The following is a 23,433-nucleotide window of genomic DNA, read 5'->3' on the forward strand; positions in this document are numbered from 1 at the left end:
GCTGCCGTACTTTGTTGCAGGGAATCCTATTTGGCTGGACAGCGCGCGCGTATCTTTCGTGCACGAAATAACACCGCGACTGTGCGAATAATAGCCGGCGCGCGCGATGCCACGGTAAAAATGATGAGCTCGAGCGAGAAAGGTTAACAGCAACGGATAATTTTCGTATCAACGTGAAACGCTGAATGGCGTGGAACAGTTCCGATTCGATGGCGCGAGCCTAAAGCGTTTCCTACTAATTAACTGCGCGATAGCGCATGCTTGATCTCCGACTGAGAGAGAGAGAGAGAGACGCGTGTGATATAATAAACCGTCAATAGTAATCGCGCATAAATCGGCGATGTAAACCACCTCATCAAATCATCTCGGTGTTGCGCAGCCATTGACAGAAAAATGATAAAAGAAAGAAAAGATAAAACGCGCGATAAAACACGTTCACAACGAAACGCTACTCGGTCGGACAAACGACACGTTGCGAAAAAATGTTGTTTCGCTTCGCCGAAAGACATTCGCGGTCCGAAGGAACAAGTCGCGCGCGCGCGCACGCGCATGCGCGGAGAAGCGAGTACTCCCCCTTCGTCGGGGGAGTAAGTTGTGAATTTTTCTCTCTTCAAGCGGCCGCGAATGAACGTTCCCCGCCGCCGCATCGCGAAAATAACGCTAATAAATCGGCGCGGGCGCAAACATAAAGTCCGCTCGCACGAAGGTAGATCGGCGGTCGCGATTCGCTCGGTTTTTGGTGCCGGGGATATTTCCCTCTTACCTGAAGGTGCTAGGAACTCGCCGGGGCTGCCGCCGGTGGGCGCAGGGGGCCCCTGCCCGGGGGGCCCCGTGAGAAAATCCGGAGGGCCGCCCCCCGCGCCCGGAGGTGGGTACTCCCCTGCCACCGCCACTGCCGCTGCCATGCCCGCTAAACTGGCCGGGTCCAGGCCTGTCAGAAACAGATTACGTACTGCTCTCAGAGGGGATCGTATCCGCCCGGCCATCTCCGAAACCGGCTGTCATAATTATCACGGGGCCTACCTACTTGATTCGAGGTTTATTATAATTACGCGAGATTCCAGCCGGCCAGCCGCTAGACTCCTCTCGCCCGGCTGAGGATTTCGCTGTAGATCGCTCGTTTTTGCTCGCGCGATCGCCACACGAATCGGCCTCGCCTCGTCTCGTCTCGTCTCGCGCTCGCGGATTTTTGCGGCGCGCGTCGAGAGGCCGGAAAGTGAGCAAAACAGCGCGCGACTAATGAGAAAGAACGGGACACCGCGCGAAAAAATCGAGCCAACCGGCGCAAGACAAAAAGCAGCCTCGAGATCGCTCATGTTCGCCGACGCGCGCGCGCGCGCTACCGTCTTCTCCAACCTCCCTCTCTTTCTCTCTCACGCGCTCATTACGCGGCTCCGAATGAATCGGCCAAGTCGAGGAATCAATCAGTCGGGCAACTTTTGTACCGTCGTTAGTCCGCTGCTAAAGGGGATGTCTATCGCAGAGAGCCCGTAATAGGCGCACCACGACGATAACGGTCATCTCCTCTCCCTCCCTCAGGCGATTGGCTTTCAATCGGACTTACCTGGATTTCCCGTGCCAGCGAAGTGCGGCCCGTGCGGGTGCGGGGGCGGGTGCGCGCCGAAGAACTCGTGGTGGAAGGCCACCGGGCCTCCGTAGCCGAATTCGAACTTGTCCGTGCCGAAGTAGGGAAAGCCGGGCGGCGGGCCGTCCTCGCCGCCGAGCGCGCCCGGGTTCAAGTTCAACGGGAAGCCGCGCATCTTGCGCGAGCCTGCGAAGAAGGGGTTCCTGCCCATCGACGTCAACTGCTTCAGCCTGCGCTCCTTGCTCCTCTTGTTCTGGAACCAGACCTGGAAAGCAGGCGCGGTCGCAGACCGGGCGCGTTTAATCGGCTGAATTATTCAACGGCGTTCTCCCCATCTTCCCCCTGCCCTATTTTCAACCGCGTGGCGGCCATTATATTTATAGCGATGGTGTATTATAGCGATATTAACCATATCGATCGCTAGGTATCGCTGTTACTTCGAGCTTCGGCATCGCGATTAGGTTTATTATCCCCGCTTTATTGTTTTCTCCTTGTTTTGTGTTTTTCTTTTCTTTGCTTCCTTTGGGGTATCTCATTTTTATGACGCGTAATAAATTGTAATCTCTCTCGAGCGCGGAATGCATTATTTAACGTCTCTTTATCGACGTAAACACGAGCGCGAGCGGAACAAGGAGAAAAGAAAGAGGAAGAAACTTTTCCCACCTGTATGACTCTCATGGGCAAGCCGGTCTCCTTCGCCAACTGCTCCCTGATATGCCTGGTGGGCTTCGGAGTCGACGAGAAGGCTGACTTCAGGATCTCCAGTTGCTTTGCCTTTATAGTCGTTCGCGGGCCGCGTCGCTTCGAGCCGGCACCGCCGTCGCCGCTGCCACCGCCGGCGCCGCCGTCCGGGCTCTTGTTCTCCGTCTGGCTGTCCCTCGTCTCGGGATCGCCGTCCAGGGAACCTTCAACCGATCGAAGCCGAACTGCCGCATCACAATTGTACCACCACTACTACCGCCGCCGTCGCCGCCGCCGCCGCCGCCGCCGTCGCCAACCACCGCCATCACCATCAGCGGCCGCGCGGCCGCGCTATTTCATAAGACCGACTTGTCGGCCGACAAGTGCCGGCGAAATCAGTCATTCAGGCGAAAAGCGGCCGGGCCATGGCCTCTCTCACTAGAAAATTTCGCGGCCGCGTGAGAGTGATAAGTGAATGATGAAATGGCTTTCTCGGACGGGAGGCGAGGGTATAATTCGATATATCGTATAAATTGAAATCGAACATCTATACGATATTCGAATGCCGTGTCAAATACATGCGACGACAGAAATGATAGAATTTTACGTGTATGATGCAGATATGAGTCTACTATCGATTTTAAATATGACGGCATCGTGGGCGAGTCAAATTTTCGACGAGCTGGCAATACGCTTTTTCCGGAATAACTCGGATTCGGATCTCACACTTCGCGATGGCCCTTGAAGTGAAAAAACCGTCTGCGGGTCTCCTTTCCGGATTTTTGTGGGATCTCGAATGCGGAAAAGCGGAGCGAGAGAATGAGTCGAGCCGAACTGGCGCGAGATCAGGTTCTAATATTCGCAACACTTGTCGCAACAGTCGACGCTCATTAATCCTAGTCGCTTGCTCGCACGCAGTTTGCCGAAGCCAGCGCTCGAGACCAGCAGTCAACCAGCCTCGTGGAGAAGAAGAGGCTGACGATACATTTCTGTAGCATTACACCGCACGTTCTGTTACACAGCCGTCGATAGATAGCGAAGGGATAGTCGGTTTCTTAATCCCGAACTGTGCGTATCCGCTGACGCGTGACTCGTCGGTAACCCAGAAATAACTTGTCATCGTAAGACCCGAGTCATCATTTCGTTACGGGAGTTTCTAAGCAACGGCCGTCGGCCGGAGTTGCGATCTATCATTTCATAACATCGAAGTTACTTAAAAAAGCGCGTCATCGGTCGAGAAGATACTTTTCAGACACATATACGGAGTGTCTTCGGCGAACGAACACGGTAGAAATTGTGTGTTGAAAACTCGGAACAAACTGAACGAAGAACATCTCGAGATCAAAATAGATTTTAATATTAATTTCGACACACAATTTCGGCAAATAATATTATGAATATTTCGTGTAACATTAACCAGTATGTAATTTTGATGAGGCAACCGACGATGCGTTGCGCAGGACCTCCTCCCGTGGAGGATCTGCCGGTGGATATCCGACAGTGTCTTACGCTCGCTTCTCGCCAAATTCGAGGCGAGAAAGAAAGAGGAGCGTAAAAATCATGAGAGCTGAACAATCAATGGGAACTAATGGAAATTTAAGCGACTGCCAACAAACGACGACTCCGCGGTAAACTTTCGCCGAGGGATAATCGTGGGGCTAAGAGGCTGCGCGCGGTAGGTCTGGGACACCCCGTGTATCCCGGTATCTTCATCGGCCGGATCGAGGTAACAACAATCGAAGCCAATCCCCCGGAAGCGATGCGAAACCCCCATCGGATTATCGTGGCTGCTGCCGTGCGCGCTGAAAGCCGTACCCCGCACACGCACGCACGCACGCATACACATGCGTACACACAATACGCACGTACACATACAAGTCCCCGACTCTCCACGGTAATCTATACACGTATATATGTATAATACACCGGGTAGGTCTTAACCGCCGGGACAAAGAAAATGTTTGGACAGTGTCACACCGCACAAGGGGGAGGGGGGGGCATCCCTCGTGAAGACGCCCCCTTCGTCTCATTCACCCTCTCTAAGAGGGACGGGGGCCGACGGGGGGAGGCGAGACGCTTGTGGCGCACACGAGGGCCGTGTGAGGGTGAGGCACACCAAGGTGAAGTATGGTGAGTCGGGACCGATTGTCGAGCGCGCGATAAAAGAGCAGAAGCCGATATAATGGCTCGCGACGACGAATTCGTAGTCGAGCTCGTAGACGGCTCGGCTAGGGTGACACGCGGCGGCTGACGCGAGATCGATCGCGAACCCCCGCGGCCACCCCGTCGCGCGACGGGGGTTGTCCTCCCGATCGCGTCGCTAATCGATCGCTCTTGATCGAGTTTCGAGGACTGCGCGCGGCGGGCTTACTCGCGCATACACGCTGCTTACTGCGGCCGCGGATGTGTGTACGCGCGATCTACACGGGCGGAATGTCTAATCGTTCTAATCTAGATGATAGCTTAGATATTTCACGCACCGCGTGCACCGCGCTGTTTACGCCTGACTGCGCGATATTGATTTTCCTTTATATTCTTTCGCCACTTTTTCCGCCGAGCTTTATCTCCCGTCTCTCGCGCCGACTAATAAAGACGTTCTTATTCCGCCCCCCCCCCTCCCTCCGGAGCTAATTATCCCGTGGAACTGTCCGCGCGCGCGCTTTGGTCAAAAGCAACCGGAAAATATTTATCACGGGCACGCGCGAAGGAAACCTAGGAAATATCTTCAAAGCTACACCGAGAGCGCGAAGAGTGCCTGGTGATCGGTAATTATAATTGCATAGCGAAGTAATTATAGTCGAGGAAACTATTTCAGTGCTACTTAGCGCTCAACTGCTACGTACTATCGTACTATCACTTTTAAAATAATAAACAAATATGCTCTCAGCTTGGCTGAAAATTACTATAATTTAGTGAGTTTCTTGTCTCTCAGTGTAGTCATGGATAAGCAGCGCTTACCGAGCAAGCGAGGAATTCGCGCAAAGAGAGCATTAGGGAAATTTGTGCGCCAATAGATTTCACTCGTTATTCGATTATTATAATTACAGTTGTTAGAACATGCGACGCTGTCGCCAAGTATATGTCGCGCGAACTTGTTCGGCAGCCTCATCACATGATCGTTGTAACCTCGGCAAGTAAAACAGGACTTACCTTGATCCTCGGAGTCCTCCTGCTTGCAGGGATCGCTCCCGAGAGGTAGTTCGCCACCGTGGCCGACGGTCTGGTCGCCCGGACCACCCGGTCCTATGTTGTGGGGCCCTAGGTGAGTGCCGCGGACCGCCGGATCGTGATGATGATGGTGGGCACTACCGTCCTCGTCCTCGTCTTCCGATCCTGAGCCCATCAGCGAGTCGCCGCCTGCCGACAGGTTGGACGGTTCTGCTCGTGAACGATGCGAGAATCCGGCCATTTAATAACATTGACGAACGAACCGCAAGAACAACGGCGATCGCTTTTACGTACGGATCGGCATTGTTCACTCGTGCGCATGAGCAAATCGAGATATTCAATTATTTCTAACAAATTGTAATATAGTTTAGATATCTATACTTTGAAAAAATTTTTTCTAAAACAAAGGTACATATTGCAAAGATATATAACACAAATATTGAATAATGATGTTTCTTTAAAACTGAAATCTAAAAATCATCTTGCAGTTTTACTTGGAGAAGTAAAAGATTGTCATTTTCATGTCGGTTCACTCTCGTGCAGTCGTGAAATTATTCTCTTCTCCGGCTATTCGATTTTATATAAAATATGCAACGATTTACCATGAATTAAATACGTTACTTTTTCTATATACTTCATTCATATCAGCAGGTCGAAATTGGAAATGTTTAAATAACGTAAATAACGTTTCACTGTACTCTTAAGAGAAGTTTATTATAAAGTGTGCGAAGTCACGCTTGCCGACGGTAAGAAAACCTGCTCGCGAAATTTTTAATGAGTTATTGATTTTCGTTCCACGATATACGTTTCGATGTCAGGTATTTCGAGGTATTTTATCAATTACAAGACAAAAAACTACGAGTCAATGCCATTGCCATATACTTTTTACCAATTTGCAGTAAAATATTATTTACCAAAAACAATTCGCTAAACAATCACATGCCCTTTTTGTAAAATAATTTAATTGCTTTTTGTAACCATAAAATATGCCACAGTGAACGGCGAACGTTATTTTTAAAACCCGACTATCGCTTCCTATGTTTAATGACGGTGTTGTGCTCGGAATATTTTCAACGGGGCGCAATATATTTTACGGCGGGGACCGCCGAAAAAATGGCGATAGGTGTCTCCGGATATTAATCGTCTCTACGAACATAATTACCGTGCTCTCGGCTCGCGCCGAGAGAACGATGGCCGCGGATTCGACAACCGACAAATGGCCGAGCGGATGACAGAGATTAATGTTGAAAAAGTGTCGAGCATCAAGACGGTCGTGTCGTTTAATCATCGGCCCGAAATCATCCTGAAGGCTCGCGTCAACATCCTGCCCTCAGTTGCGCGTCAAAACTCGTTCTCCACGCAATGAAGATTTTCAGCGGCGCTCGAATCTCCATTCCGGGGCGTATTGTTTTCCAATTATCGACAAACGACAATGTGGCGGACGATAAAAATGATGAAAGAAACGAGAAAAAAAACTATGTCCGACGCATTTGGCAAACTGAAAATCAAGTTAATTTTAATTCCACAAATTGTGCTATCTCTCTGTCTCTCTCTCTCTCTCTTTCTCTCTCTCTAAATTATTCTTCAGATTCTTCACCGCCTTCTTCTCCCGTTTTCATTGTTTTATTTATTATTTCATCTCGCCTCTTATTCGCCGTTCTTTATTTCTCTTTGATCTTTAATCCTTTTCCGCGAAATGCAGTCGGCAGACCGCTGTCCGTCGAAAAACCATGAAATCCTTCCGCGAAGGCGCCTTCGCGATGACACTTGACGCGCGGCTTGACCGGATCCGCTCCTGGATCCGCAGGTATGCACGCACCAGGGCCTCGACGACGTCACTTCGTTGACGATGACGGCCACGGGGTCTCGCGCAAAGCCCATCGACACCGAGTCAGCGGCCCAATCGGCAATGGCCAAGACGTAAATCATTTCCCCGCGGCGCTTTCGTTGGTCTTTCGCGCGATACGGCAAACGAACGCGGCGGCGGCGGCGGCGGCGGCGGCGGCGGCGGCGGTGGCGGCGGTGGCTGTCCCACGACATTGTCTCACGTACTCTCGTACACGACGAAACAACGCGGCGGCGGCGGCGGCGGCGGCAGCGGCAGCGACGTCGGAGACCCCGCGCGTTCTCCTTGGCCGCCGAGATGAGAGAAAAAGGCGGCCGGAGAGAAGAGAGAAGAAACGGGTTGCCAGGGCGTTTTGCGGTTTCGGCGTCGGCAACGGAGCGACAAAAGGTTCGCCCCCTGCCTGACGACCTTTCGGTTTTCGTTTCACGGCTTATATACGAGTGAGGCCCTCGTGAAACCGAGCCGGCCCACGGTTCTTCTCTCTCTTTCTCTCTCTCCGCTCCTCTTTCTCTCTTTCTCCCCCTCCCCTCTCTCTCTCTCTCTCTCTCTCTCTCTCTCTCTCTCTGTCTCCCCTTTTCGGCCGGTGGTTCACGGTGGCATACGCGTCGCGCTATTTTCACAGCTTGCCGCTCTCTCTCGGGGTAGAAACCCCCGTGGAAACCCGCCCCCTTCCCTCTCTTTCCCTGCGCAGCCCATCGACTCTCTTTTTTTTCGAGTTGATCCTGACTCCGTGAAATCCGTGGCGTCGTGCGCGTTGAACTGTGACCCCCGACTCCACCGACCGAAAAAAATAAATCCCAAAATTCCGAGTCACTCCAGAATTCGATCTTCGTGGAGAAATTTTTTTTTTTCCGTGAAGCAAAATGCTCCGATTTAACGCTGGAACGTCATTTATATCTGTGCCCGTTTAATATCCAGACAAAGTGATTCGCGCCACGTAGATTCGAGAGGACCTAGGAATAATCAGTGTCGTGTCGCGGGTACCGAGATATCGCGGGTTCCTCGTGATTAAACAATAAACATATTTCTTGTTCGCGATGTTCGAGCGGCCGGCATTTTTTCTGCCGATACTCCTCGTCTTCTCACTGAGAATGCACGTGCTTCCAGAGCGTATTTCTCCTTGCTCTTGCTGCAACGAAACGGCATCGAAAAACATCATAGATATCGCGGCGGCTTTTAGCTTCTCTCCGATAACTCGGCAGAGTGTCGAAGCCGAGACGGGCTTCTCGACTTTGAGATCGGCGAACGGCGGCCGCGCCGGTAATTTATGGCGACCTCTCTTTCTCGCTTTAGCAGAGCGGCGGATAAAATTATTTATCGGCGGCAGGAACGGAAACGACGGAGGCGATCGTAAAACGCGCTCGAGATCGGCCAAGAGCGGGCGAGAAGAGGAGCTGTCGCGATAATACGCCCTCCTCGTCCTCTCTCTCTCTCTCTCTCTCTCTCTCTCTCTCTCTCTCTCTCTCTCTCTCTCTCTCTCTCTCGCGGACACCGGCGCATCGCGGTGACAAGCACGCGATCGATATAACGGAAGACGATTGTGCGTTGACTTTGTCCGCGCAGCGAGCCTCTGCTAAACGCGATTTCGCGCGAATTTTCGTGCGATCGATCGCCGCGTGCCGCTGACAGCCACGTGCCACGTCGAAATCGCGGTTCTCGCGGCACCAGCGCGACGTATTTAGGCCGAGCCGCTGAAACCCGAAACTTTGCCTTTTAATATATCTCGGACGACGCTCGAAAACGCCCGCTTTTACCTTGATTTTCACGTTAAACTGTCTCACCGACGAGAAGAGATCTCATTGATTCACCCGCGAGCGGAGGCTCGGGTCACGAAACAACAATAGATATAGTTGATTAATCAATTATGACTCTCGTTTTATCGTTCTCGCCCTTTATAGCAGTGCATGATTTCTGGTTAAAAGACTGCTAAAACGGAAGAACGGAGTTAAATTGAAGATATCTCTCTGTCGTTGATATATATTATTTTATTTGTTATACTGATATGACTGATTATTATACTGATATATTATTTATCACTGATATATTATTGAATCATCCTTTATTTATTTGTCACACACATACACACGTGAGAACCGAGTATTCTCGAAATATCGCGATCATCAGCGATGAGATGAAACTGCGCCGGCCTCGATATCGATCGGCAACAAACAACAATCGGCAGAAAACAAGCGCGGAGGTCACGCGTATTTGTCGGATGTCGCTCGAATTAAAATTCCACGGCGAATCCATCTGAGAACGGGACGTCCTCACGGTCTACACGGACAAATTATGAAGCCGTGCTCCTTCTCTCTTTGTGAACCACTTTTACTTTCCCGCATCTGTCTGACGTTTCAAAGAACAGCGCGACAAAGATATCAAACGAAGGAATACATTATGCACCGTTAATAGCTCCACCGTCACCGCTAGTTTGAGCTGTAAGCTAAACACCTCATTAAGCTAACAATATCGGAAATGGAAACTGAAGGCTAAGTAACACTCTAATCCTGCGTAACACTGACTCAAGTTCTCTATAGTCGACGGTTCTCTCTCTCTCTCTCTCTCTCTCTCTCTCTCTCTCTCTCTCTCTCTCTCTCTCTCTCTCTCTCTCTCTCTCTCTCTCTCTCTCTCTCTCTCTCTCTCTCTCTCTCTCTCTCTCTCTCTCTCTCTCTCTCTCTCTCTCTCTGGAGATATATCGGCGATAGCGATCGCGTCGCGGCGTGACTTTGTCACTAATCCTTTATCTTATAAATATTTCGCAGAGGTGACTATTGAAAAGAGGGTTGGCTTCGACGACTCACCGTGATGACCGTGCACGTGATGCGTGTCTGGCAGCGGCTTGCCCGACAGGTAGTCCTGCTTGCAGACGAACTTGTTGTCGTCCAGGACATAGAGCTCCTCGCCGGTGCTCATCTGCTTCCGACACACCAGGCAGGTGAAGCAATTCAGGTGGAAAACCTTGTCCCTCGCCTTCCTCACGAGATCCTGCGGGTTTATCCCTTGGAGGCAACCGCCGCACTTGGTGCCGTATCGCCTGGAAACGCAGAAAGGAAGGACATTATTCAGGTTTATCGGCGTGGTCGATGAAAGGGAGGATAATGAGCGCGTGAGTGTCTGAAATGCCAAAGTCCATCCAAATCATAGGGTGTCTCTGCGAGTCTCCTCTTCAAAGAGAAGTTCTGTTTTATGATGTTATTAAAATAAACGTATTTATTAAACGCACATATCTATGAAACGTATGTTTCATACGTGAGACATGTAAAACAAGTGTAATGGAGATAAGGAAAATGTTGAAAGCGTGGCAAAAGATAAAATCCGCTCTAATCGGGGACACCCATCTGCAAAATAATTAAATAGATAATTGTACGAGTCGCGACAGCTTCATAGGAATTAACGACTTCGTTGAATTGCAAATCAGACTGGTAGAGCATTGATAAAAATAGTACGGAAATTTACGTGATGATTAACCATACGTAATAAATTTACTATGAGATTGAAATGTCCGGTGTATCAGCTGGCAGCTCGTGTTACAACGGAATTACGCAACGTGAGTTTCCGCATATTTTGAGGGTTAGGTCTCGGCCCATAGATAAAGAGGGGACTCATTCAATCTTCCCGATTTTTTCGCCCCCGAGCCTCGTCCAGCAGTTCTAACAGAACTCCAATGAGATTGGCGGGGAACGTTGATATTAGATGTAAACGGCGCCGAGAGAGGTTAATCATTAAGTATATCTGATTCCGCGATTTTTCACACTTTTCTTTTCGCGACGACGTACTCCATCACGCGATGGTTGTAATTTCGTCGTGAAGCGTTTATGCGAACCCTTAATCATTAAACTGCAAGTATCGCCACACACCGTGTTATTATCACACGTACGACGCGGCTCGACAATTTTTTCCTTCCGCGAGGACTGCTATGGATCGTATTTCGTAGCTCGATAACAGACTCCTCGTAAAGATAAAAAATTGCCGAGGCGTCATCATTCTTAATCTGCGACTTCCTGCGCGAAATGCCAAAGCGAAATGCATCGCCGATCGCGCGTACATTTTATCCACGAAAACATACGGTACATGTATTGTCCATATTTAATATATTTTCGCGATCGACAAAACAGTCTTTGACTACCGGGGGTTAATTGTACGCGCCGTTATATTTATCGAATGTGAAAGTTACAAGTTTCGTTTGTAAGTCAGACGAACCGCAAATGTCGATGAAAGAAATACGACGCTTTTAAAGAGATGGCGGTTTAATGTCCCGATCCGACATAAAGAGTCGAAGCCCTACCGTGTCGTAAAAACGCACCGCGGCTTCGCCCGATTTTTTTCCTCGTCGACGAATCGTTAAGCGCCTCGCTCTTTTTTCAGACGCCTCGCTGACCCTTGTCGTTAAACGTTCTTCTAGTTGGCCGTTATTGCGCCATTGCGACATTGCGAACTTAAGTCGCGGGAGAATTACCGTAACCTCAAGCGGGCCTCAAAAGACGAAGAATTATTTCTCTAAAATTGCACCGTGATTTTAGGTAACAGCTGTCGCGCAATTACACGATGGTGGGCGAAACATCTGTGAAATGGCACAATTGTAAAAGGGCACAATTACGTCGTACAAAACACCGAACTTCTACAATCATGAGGATCGAATTGTAAGAATATAAAATACAATTGTAAATTGGTGAAATTAAATTAACGATCCCGTTTCGTAGTCGCGTATTGTTCGCGGGGAATGCCGCGACTTCTGCGGTCGGCGTGCGATAGGTCGCGAACCGAGACCGTCGTCGAGCCAATACATCTCTCACTGTGACCGTATCATTACAACGGCAGAAGCTACACTCTTCTAACTGGCAATCCGGATCCGGATCTAACTATAGCAATCACGCAATTAATTATAGCAATTAGCCGGGGCCCTTAGGGCTGACGTGCTCCGAAGCGGACGTCTCAATCGATCCCTACCGCGTCGTCGTTTCGCTAACAATAAACAAGTTAAACGCGGATGGCAGATCGCTCGAGAGAGATCACGGAATCAGTCGTCGCTTATTAGCCATTTAGGCAAGGCGATACTTATCGCCCGGCTTTTCGTAATATTTCGTAATAGGCATCGATCAAATCTGGATTGAAGTCGGGGAGACGTAATAGACGGGTGAAAGTAATACTTTTTTCAAAGATAACGCAGGAAGATGCTAAATCAAATCTCTACTTCATGTTATATACTCTGAGACTGTGTTTGACATTTCTCAATCTTCTTCAGTCTCCAAATTCTGTTCTTCTTTCTTTCATTTCATTTTATATATACAAAGCAAACGTGCCTCTCGTTATTATCTAAAATTTTAATTTCAACAATATCAGGAAATTCACAATACACCAGGAAACAAAGATGGAAATATCTGTAGAATAATCACGAATTGTAGTATTATCTCTACAAATATGTTTACTTGACATATCAATATATGTATTTATTGTAACATTTTCCTATCATTTCTGCAGCCGCTTATGGCCAGTATCTTTTAATTAGAATCTTTCAAAGCAGCGGTAAGAATGCTTGTTTTTATTGCTCGTGCGAAGTAAAAGTTGAATTTCATTGAATAACGTTATCGCGGAATCGGCCGTAAAAAGTGCGAGCCGCTCGCGAAGCACGTACGGAATAGGAGACACTTAGAAAGCCGAAGAACCGCGACCCGGACCCGCGTTGCTTCAAAGTTCATTGTTAGTCTAATTGTTTTCGATCGGTGTACTCGATCGCGGCGCGTTCGCGCGTGGGTGCGTCTACCGACGCGTACGATAAATCCCACGAAATTTCCCTCTATTGACTATCGGCTAGCGCCGACTATTGACTATCATCGAGCGATCCATTCGCCGTAAATGCGACTATTCGCCTCTTGCGCATCCGTTTCCCGCATGACCTGAGGAAATGAAAAAGTTTCATGTTCACGCGAAGTTACCTGTGGATCTCAATGCATTCGTGAAATGCGTTAATACTAAGACTCTATGGTCTTACAAATCTTCAATTGAATCTGTATGCGCCATTGAATTTTTTGAGTCCGCACCATTGTCCTAAAATTGCGTACCATGCGATTTCAAGTCAATATGAAGTTGTTATATGATAAGAAAATTGTGCGCGACGCAACGATCCCCCGTGAGCCCCCGTATAAACGATGACTAATTTGCTCCCAATGAAAATTAAATAATTTAATTAATAGAGAAAGAGAGAGGAAAAGAAAAGCGCGCTGGTGGAGAAAGACGCGAGACGCGAGTGACGAAGCAAAGCATTGAGTCAAACGAATTAATTATTAGAACGTCGCGCGAGTGGCGATTGTGGCAACCAAACGCGAACATCATCCGATCGTGGATACGTGTCTTCTTTTTTTTTTTTCTTCAACAGAAATATTCCGTCGTTCTTAATGAATTTCCCCGACGACGTTCGCTTCGACATTAATTATCGTCGCGCAGCCGTCGTGTCTCGTGCAACCCGTAATTCGACACTATCGCCATTTAACAGACGGATAGGTCGCCAACGTGGATAGATCTGAAACACGCGTGAAGCCATTGACGGATCGATAATTATTCATCGCGCGCGCGTCGCACCCAAGAGCTAACGCGCGACGCACAGCTTCTTTCCACTCGTCTACCCCGCTTTGCATACCGCGAGCGTTCCATCGAGGTTTCCCACCGCAGGCTTTGCCTCCGTCTGAAATATTTTATGTCTCGCGGTTGACGTGCATCTCGCAAAAGCGGAGAAAGGAAGAAAGAAAGAGAGAGAGAGAGAGAGAGAGAGAGAGAGAGAGAGAGAGAGAGAGAGAGAGAGAGAGAGAGAGAGAGAGAGAGAGAGAGGAAGAGTCGCACACGGAAAACGCGCCGTGTATCTCATAGAAACGGCTCTCTCTCTCTCTCTCTCTCTCTCTCTCTCTCACTCTCCTCTTTCTCTTCCCCTCTAGGTAGAAGCTGGTTGCTCGTTTGCAGCGCACGGGCGGTGAATATCAAAGGTTGCTTGCACGTGTCTGCAACATTGCATTGCGCGCATTGCGCCGCGACTTGCCCACGTCGGAGCTCCATCGTCCATCGCCGGTCGCTCTCCGCACGAGCTCTCTTCGACTCTCTCGCCGCGCTCGCGATACTGTATATACACACATATATATATATATATTTTCTCGTGGGCGAGATAGATCTCCTGTAAAAGTACTACGCCGTCGAATACGCTAACCGGACTTATCTTGCGCGGAAAAATGCCGGGAATAACGCCGGGCGCGAACAATGTCTCACGTCGATTAGCCCTTTAACCTCAGAACGCTAATACAACGCATTTCTGACACGCGTGCGCTTTGTTCGCGCATGATAAAATCTGCGCGAACGCTCGAAGGAACGATCTCAAATTTGCGATCGTGTGTTCGCTTCTCAAGTTGGATCTCTCGACGAGTTCTGCAGCTGTTGCAGGATTCGCATTAGTTGATACGAGTTTTAACCCGACGCATCTTCGCATATTTTCTCTTCTGTCATTTTCTCTTCGGATATAGCCCTCAGGAGCTTCGCGATTGTATGAAAGCTTAGGAAAACACGATGTTACAGCGTTCCATGCTTAAGCTTCTTGAAACTTAACGGCGCAAAATGTCGGGAAAGATACATACATGCGTGTGTCTCCTTGGAATCAATTTGATATTAGAATAAGAGCGCGAAATATCAAGCCGCGATTTAATTTCGATGGCTGCCTCCGTCTCAGTCGCAAACGTTGATCGCCGTTATCGGTGCGCGACGCAATTTTGCAACGCAAATATCTCGCGATCCACTGTCACCCTGCAGGAAACAACGGTGAGCAAAAACTCGTTGATTACCGTCGCTGTTGCACAATTCTTTTCGCCCCGAACGTTTCGCGACCCGCATCGCCGCTTGGATCGGTCGCCGAGATACCGAAGGCTCGACAAGGTATCGATCGTTAATAAATGTCACCGGGCCCAATTAGGGACGCTTGTGACGTTTCGGTGACTTTGAATATTTCGCTAGCGAGAAGCATCGATGAAAAAACGCCGCACTGAAAATTCGAGCGCTCGGTGTCGATTTTGTATCAACGGAGAACGCACTTGCGCCGAGTCTCGACGGCCGTAAACTGGTTTTAAACTGCGCTTCTAGTTAGCGCTGCCGAGCGAAGATGAATCGTCTCATTTAAATTTAAAGAAGAAAGCGTCTCGCCTCGCGGAAAAATTACACATTCAAATTAAGAGAGAAATTTTTTAAAATTACTCATTCGTACGAGCGAGCGAGCGAGCGAGCGAGCGATCGTCGGTCTCGTCGCGAGCTCTCCCCGCCGCTCTGACAAATTATTTCAGAGGTCGACGTCGAGGCGATCGATCCTCATCGATTCTGATCGCGCTCGGATCGATAAGGTGAGAGGACGGCTTTCCACGCGGAAACCGAGGGTGTGCCGCCCCTCGTCGATCAAACACGGTCGTCGGATCGCGTGATTGCGAGACCATCCTGTAATCAGCCGGCGCGCTTTTTCTCACCGAGCTATCCATCAAGCTGTCCGAATTAACGCGCGGCCGCGGCTCGACGATGAAACTATCACCGCGGAAGCTGCGCCGGAGGAGATCTCAGGCGATTTTCGACAACGCGACTCGCGCGAGTAGACTAGAACGGGAAACCCCTGCGACCGTCGTTACATTCACAACGCGGTCTTTCTCGACTCCTCGCTCTCCTTCTGTCTCACTCCATTTCTCTCTAATTACGGGAATTATTTAATTGATCATAGCAATTAGCCGCGCCCGTGCGGACTTCTGCAGGTGCAGCTGCGCCCGACGAAGCACCCCGAGGCGCACCCCCATGCCACCAACTATCGCCTCCACCCTCTTCTCCTCCTCGGCGGAAGACAAGTCCGTCTTTCACGGGACGCAGAGAGAAGAGGAGAAGAAAGAGGAGAATCTCCTCCAGAAGGGGAAGGCAGGCCGTAAAAATCATTAATAGAAAGGCTTACGCGGCGCACGGTCGCACGCGTGTGTGTCGGAGGAGAACGAAACTCACAGGGGCGGGAAAGATAGGACGGCAAGGGGGAGTGGGAGAGGGAGTAGGTAAAGGGGCCAAGGGAGAACAGGAGGCTGCCTTAAGAAGGAGAGCGTAAAGAGTCACGGCTGGAATTCCGGCGTGGAGCAAGAAATATAGGACAGGCGGGGCCGCATGGGAAAAAAGAAAGGGGGTGGGCCCGGGGCGCGATTTGCCACGGACCCGAAAAAGAGAAAGAGAGAAACAGGGGGAGCGAGGGGGGGAGGAGAGAGAGAGAGAGAGAGAAAGGGCAGATATAACACGTGGGAGTATGTGTTCGTGTGATACCGAGGATGAACGGATAGACGGACGGAGAGCGTCCGTCCCGTGAACCGTGAACGGACGTTCGAGGGAGTAGTCCTCCTCATTATGAGTTTTTCTGCCACTCGCGACGCAGACGATTGTTTCGATCGCGAGAGTCGTGAGAAGGATGTCGGGGAGGTGCGCGTGTATCCTCTCGGGTTGTCGAAAGAGGAGAACGAGCTTCCTAGCGAATAATTAACGCCGAACGATCAATACGAACCATGTAAATAACTTTCTGAAATAATTCTCGTAGGCGACGAGGGGATACCGCGAAATTTTACGGATATAAATAACGTGATATATATCTCGATGTGTATATGGATTAATTTTTACTTTTCAATGGTACTTCACCAAATTCTACCTCTGATCGCATTCATCGGACAATGGCGTTAGGAAATTTATCTTATTAGATATCTGAAATTGGGAGAGAAAAAGAGAGAGAAAGAGACAAAGAAAGAGGGAGAGATGTGCACATGGATACTGGCATTGTGGACCTTGAATAAAAAAATCTAAACATTGTTTGCGCACCGTCCGCACTACCTTTTACTTTGTGTGAATGTGTGTGTGTGTGTGTGTGTGTGTGTGCGCGAGTGTACTTCAAAGGATAAAAATACAAAAAAATGAATACGGAATAGTCAACAACTATTTGTACACCTTCCTCGTATACCGTTAGCCGTTTTGAGATATTTCAAAAACTAACAAAGTTATCACTTTCACAGGAGGATTTAAAAACTGCTAGTTACGAACCTTTGAAAATAAAAACAATTCCAGAGGAAAACAGCTGCAAACAATGCTTTTTCACAAATAGCATTAATAAATTTGATTTATCTTCTACTCAGTCGCCGCGTAGAAAGATATTTTTCATGTCGAGCGCCAGATTCTCACTGATAAAGTGATCACTGAAGAGAGTGAGAAAGTAAATCACTGGTGTAAAGAGTTCTCAAGAGTTCCTCTTTTGGTTTGAATAGGACGTTAGATTCGCATTCAAAACCTTCGACGGACAAAATGGAAAATTTGTGAGTAACGTTGAACCTTTTTCAGACGTATTATTTAAATCAAATAAAAATCTGGACATCGCGCGAAAGATGATATTAAAAGTCGATATTTATGAACTAATTACATTGAGAGAAAAGTATATGATATTTGGAACTATATATAATGATACAGTAACAAAATTATAGTCCGAAATGTCATATTTATAGTAAGCATTATCATAATATCGGTAATAATTACGATATAGGCATAGTATAACCAACCATATACTATTTTTACTAAGAATTATAGTAAGTTAAATTAAAATTATTGTATGGATGCAAATATAAAATGGTAGGTAAAAGTAACTCTTTTGTATAGTCAATATTATCAGAATTTTTGCTAAATGGTGACAGATGTAACTATATGCATATTAAATCTCACTATATTTGTGAATGAGAAATTACCACATATGTGGTAAAAGTAACTAAACAATTATTTAAGACAATCATTGACTATATATTTGTATTTATTCTACTGTATTTTGCAGGTTTCCACGAATTAGAAAAATATGGTTGACGTCAAAATTAACTATAAAATATAGTGAGATTATAGTTAATTCAACTATATTTTTCTATCAGTGTAACATGCCAACGTGTCACTCAGTCGAAATATCAAACAATCCGTTAATTGATAAAATATTATAAAATATCGTTGTCTCGAGCCTCAAAGGAGCCTCCATCAGCTCGGTCGGGTCAATCCCGTTTGGTCTCGATTTTTCTTATATATAAAATAGCGAATTCTAATCTTGAATGCCTTTCGGGCGGAGACACACGCTGATCTAAAAACAAGCCGTCCGATGTCCTTAACGGGCTCCAATACCCGAGACACAATGTTGCCCGTGTCTTCCTGAAGCGTCATGTCGCCCCCGCCTCTCCTTTTTTTTGCACGGTGCAACCACGCAAAGATTAGCTTTGTCGTGGACAAGCCGGTTTAACTGGCGGAACCCGACAACGCGGAACCGAAAATAAACGCGCGGAGCGATCGCGCGCGATGCAGCCGAGTCGCGTCGCGTCGCGTCGCGTCGCGTCGCGCTGCGCCGCGCCGCGTTGCGCGGATAATCTTTTGCAAATACAACGCGCGGAGAAATAAAAGCGCGGCGCGCGGCATACTCGCATACATAACGCGCGGGACATTTCAGCGGCGCGCCGCGGGCGCCGATATTTCAAGATACGATGTTTCTCTTTTTTCCTCTTCCTTTCCCTTTTTTCCCCTTTAATCTCCCTTCAGCGTACGTTCTATCTAACGTACGGCAGCAGCGGGAAAGAGGGATCACCGAGGGGGACAGCGCGATATAAATTTGCTCGACAACGCGGAACAGACAAGTAACCCCTCTCCGCTCAGTGTAAAGTAAGATCCTTCTCTTCCTCTCCTCCTTTCTCTTCCGTTCCCTTTTCTCCTCCCTCCTCGTCTCCCCCCCCGCCCCTGCCCCTTTCTCCCTCATTTCTGCTTCCTTTTAATTTTTATCACTGCTCGCTGACGATCTGCACGCGTGTCTCTCCCTTGCGGCCCTCTCCGGTCACACTCGCTCTCGTGCCCCCTCCGCGATTGTTTTCGTTATTCTTGCATATTTTTCTCAGGTGTCCTTCAGTCGACGGAGCGTTAACAGAGTTGCTGATCTCTCGCGAGAGATCGCTCCTCGCGATCATCGCTCTTGCGCAATTTAGACATGCGTGAATCTTATTAACCTTTATCAAACTTTATTTCGCGAACTCGCGCGCGTTGTCGCCTTGAGTGCACCCTTCAGTCAAACAGTCATGTGTTTGCAGTTGCGTTAAGTTGTCAGACGCGTTACTTTGTGTAATCTGTGATCCTCCTTTAGCGAATTTAATCCCAAGGCAAAATAAATCTTTCTCTCTCTCTCTCTCTCTCTCTCTCTCTCTCTCTCTCTCTCTTTCCCCTTTTCCCCTTCCCCCCCTCTCTGTCTATTTATATCTCATTACCTTAGAAGCTCACGCGTTTAATTTACTCATCTAATCCGCTCATTATTACGCAATTTGTGGAATTATGTAAATTACGAGCCTCCGAATCAACGCGAACAGTGATTGTCAGAGTAATAAACGAAAGATATGCCCATCACTAAGCCCCTATGATCCCTATCGTATTTACTTCTACATTATTATTATTACCCGCACATTATTAATATACATATTATCGTCCGTTAAAAAGTACACAGCTCATTTACGAGGAAAAGACACTCGCGGCTGCGAGCGAAGGAGTTTAATGAGGCTCCTCGGCGGTCGAATGCTTCAACGGCGCTTCTGCGTTGAAATTGTTAACGAATAATCAGAGAGCGCGATGAGATATTCCATCCCCGTCGCTCCGTCCCCTCCCTCGATTTCCCACCACGACTCCGCGCGTCGATATCTCGCGATGCGAGGGATTATCCGCGGCACAGGCAGAGTCTAATTAGCGGAATCCAATTAGCGCGCGCGGCGCTCTTCCGCGTGACGTTTTCTTCGGGAAGCGTTTTCCACTAATCGCGACACGAAGGGCAACAGGGAGACTCTACGCGATAGTCGCCGCCGCGATAATCGTCGACACCTCCGTGCAAAGCGTGTCGTAACCCCCGCCGTACAATTTTCGTCGGCTGAATTCGCAAGATAACTCGCGTGCCTGCATATCGTGCGACCGCGCCTACGTCGGTGATCAGGCGGATATTATTAATCCATGAGATATCGGCGATCGCGCGAGCTTGCGAGGGACGACGAATAAAATGAGAACGTGCCATTGCCCATTGCAACGAATAAAGACGCCGCCCTCTCTCAGGAGGAGAAGGACGTCATTCAAGCAGGACGAGAAGCCGGAGACGCGGCGGAGCTACAGGCGAGCTGCGCTCGCAGTCGCATTTTCGCCTGCAAACACGAGCGGAAAAGTTTGATGAAAAGTTACCGTCTCGCGGAACGTAGATCGACTCATTTCTCATTGTTTACGATATCGATATGTGTCTAATCTAATCTGCGTTACGTATATTCCTGTGTGACGTGAGATACAAAAGGCGTTCTTGGATTATAGAGACCGAAAATAAATCTAATTCATATAAACGATTCGCAGTGTGCTCGAGCTGCTAATTAAATCAAATTAGTGGGTCGAAAACGAGTGGAAACGTCAATTTGAATGCGGGAGATAAATGCAAAATTGCTACGACGACAACATCATGGAAAAAGAAGCAGCTCCAATCGCGCATTAATGAAAATTAATACAAGCGGGACGTGAATAAATCACATTTCAATTATGTGGATAAACATTAAAACGAAGAACATCACTACGAGAATATTACTCGCGCGCGCGATGGCGCGCCTAAAAATCTCACCGGACGTAATTCGAGTTTCTCGTCTATTTACGCGCGCAAAAAGGCCTCGACATTCATAATCTCTCTCGCCGCGGCACAACGAGATGTGGCTCGTGTGTCTCGTTTTAACGGAGCGCGTAACGCGGTAAAAAAAAGAAAAAAAAAAGAAAAGAAATAAAGAAGAAAAGGGGAAAAAATGAGAGCCTCTGCATAAAATTCCAGAGGCGGAGGCGATAAAGGGTCGCCCCGAATTTAGGCCATTCCTCTTTCGTGCCTTCCCGCCTTCGTGACCGTTTTTTCCTCTCTTTTTCCTTGTTTCTTTTTTTTTCTTCGCTCGCCACCGCTGCATCTTTCTCGGGATATAATCGCGGTAACGGATTGCATTTAGCTTTATTATAGTCCTGTCAATTATATATCATTATTCCACCGTTTTTCAACCGCCTTGTTATCGGAGCATAGTAAATGGATTCGAATCGTTCCGTCGGTCTCCTGCGCGTTTCTTTCGCGTTTCTTTCTTTTTTTTTCTTTTATTTTTACCCCTCTCCTAACCCTTTCCATTTCCCTTATCTTTACCGTAACTTTATTTCGCGACATTGCGGAGCTCACAGCCGATGATTACAGAGCGTTACTTAGAATTAGCCCGGGTTGGATTCGTTACTGGGACATTGTGCAACTTTATCATCGAGTGTCCTCCTCTCTCTACCACCGCTTTTTCCCCCGTCTCGTAAAAATGCGGTTGGTCCGCCAATCAGACTGGTCACCGCCGACGTGATACTTTATAGCTACTGAAACCGCTACGGCAGCTTCTTAAGCTAGTTTAAAGGCTTATTACTAAATCTGCTATTATCGGTCTCCCCTAAGCAGTTGTACCTAACGACGAAGCGTTTGCTACTTCGCCTACTTTAAATTCGACTATTCGATTCCTAAAACGCGCAATTTTCGAGTCGATGCTTATAAAAAGAAAGACAGCGATATTTCCACTCTTCTGGATTTATAGAACTTACGCTCCTTCTCTAAATATGAAATTTGAGTTCCTTATTTCTCATCACGAGCGTCTCTGATTTTTCTTCTGATTTTCCCACGTCTACGAGAAGCGACTCAATTTTATTCAAGCGGACGATTAATCATGCTCTCAGTAGTTCACAAATAAGCGCCGGAATTCTCGTTAATTGCGAATAAAAGGGTGCGGTGTGACGCAAGAGTTGGTAGTTGGCAAAAAGCGTTCTCCTTAGGAGCCAAAGTACACGCACACACGTACACGCACGTGAGTACACATACATCGTAATACTGTTGCGGGGCCTTCTTGGAAGGGAAACGGGGCCCAAGAGCTGCGCCTTCCCTCCCTCTTACCGTCACTCTTCCTCCTGCCTGATGCTCGCCCTCCCAACGACCGCGCCGGCCCCGTCACGCCCAACAAACTTCTCTTACGACTCGTAGCGGGCGTCACGCCGCATTTATAATGTTTCCACGTTCGAGTTTCGATGGGACCGCTTCAACAGCGCGGAGGGCCTGTGAATGGAAGAACAATGGGTCGGGCTCGTCGGCGCCCTTTACCCAGGAAAACCTCACCGATGTGTGATCCTTCAATTATCCGTGAAGATTTCGATACCGCGACCGCGATTTGACATTAATATGAACGAAGAGAAAGCGTTTTTAATTTTCAGCTATTATCCGAAGGAAATAAAGAGAAGAGAAGAGAAGAGAAGAGAAGAGAGAGAGAGAGAGAGGGAGAGAGAGAGAGAGAGAGAGTGAGAGAAAGGGGGGAGAAGATTCTTACAAAGAAAAGAATAAATTGGAGATTGGATCCCGACCTTTCCGTTTATAAAAGTTGCTACGTTAAAAAAATAGTGCTTCTTCCAAAAATTAATTACTTAAAAACACACGAGGGGATCATCCGCGACGAAAAAGAAAAAAGTTCCTTTCGAATGAAAAATCAGATCGGTGAGTAAAAGTTAGCGGACCGAGAGACCGCTTTCTACTCTCTGCTGGATATATTCAGCTTGTCGAACGGTGATTCAGCGCTGTTTATTAACATGTCTAAACAACAATACGGATTAATAAGAGGAACTTGGTCTTCGCCTCAGTCGCGCCGGTCGCAACCGGTGAGACAGCCTTGTGAAATCCTCGCGCGACAGTTAACGCGCTTGTCCGCGGCCGGCGAGAGAAAAAAAGTGCATGCGCAAGTGCCGCCTTACGTCTACGCCACTGCGTTATTTAGCACCCTCGTAAAACACTAATCCCGCCTGCGCAATATTTCCGTCGCTTACCGACGCCGTTACGTAAAGTAACTTCGCGTCCTCCAGGCAAACTGGACCCACGGGTCGAGAGTGCTTTTCATTCAGTCGTCGCGCTCACGCTCGCGCGCGCACGTTGCTTCGTTAGCGGAAAAATATATGTTAACTGCGAGCGACGTCGCGCGCGCGCGCGCGCGGTAACGTTGTAGCGTAAATAACGATCGAAGTAACGACCGAGGCAATCATCGGCAGCGCGAGATCGCGAGCTTATCAATGA

At 48.3% G+C, this 23,433-nt stretch overlaps 1 protein-coding gene across 5 annotated transcripts in view; it reads right to left on the bottom strand.

Annotated features, from left to right (window-relative positions):
* Lim1 (LIM homeobox 1) overlaps nucleotides 1–23,433 on the bottom strand; it is an 88,508-nt gene that overhangs the window by 51,654 nt on the left and 13,421 nt on the right. For 2 of the 5 annotated variants that reach the window (XM_025303450.1, XM_025303465.1), the window contains exons 3-7: nucleotides 10,079–10,311; nucleotides 5,417–5,644; nucleotides 2,249–2,490; nucleotides 1,565–1,850; nucleotides 764–952 (exon numbers count right to left, since the gene is read on the bottom strand). In XM_025303450.1, the coding sequence (XP_025159235.1) occupies nucleotides 764–952; nucleotides 1,565–1,850; nucleotides 2,249–2,490; nucleotides 5,417–5,644; nucleotides 10,079–10,311 (1,178 nt within the window). The remainder of the gene's footprint in view (nucleotides 1–763; nucleotides 953–1,564; nucleotides 1,851–2,248; nucleotides 2,491–5,416; nucleotides 5,645–10,078; nucleotides 10,312–23,433) is intronic. The other 3 variants (XM_025303443.1, XM_025303436.1, XM_025303457.1) reach the window with 3 other exon arrangements.

Source organism: Harpegnathos saltator, unplaced genomic scaffold (genome assembly GCF_003227715.2).
Source record: "Harpegnathos saltator strain DR-91 unplaced genomic scaffold, Hsal_v8.6 scaffold115, whole genome shotgun sequence".
NCBI classification, from domain to species: domain Eukaryota; kingdom Metazoa; phylum Arthropoda; class Insecta; order Hymenoptera; family Formicidae; genus Harpegnathos; species Harpegnathos saltator.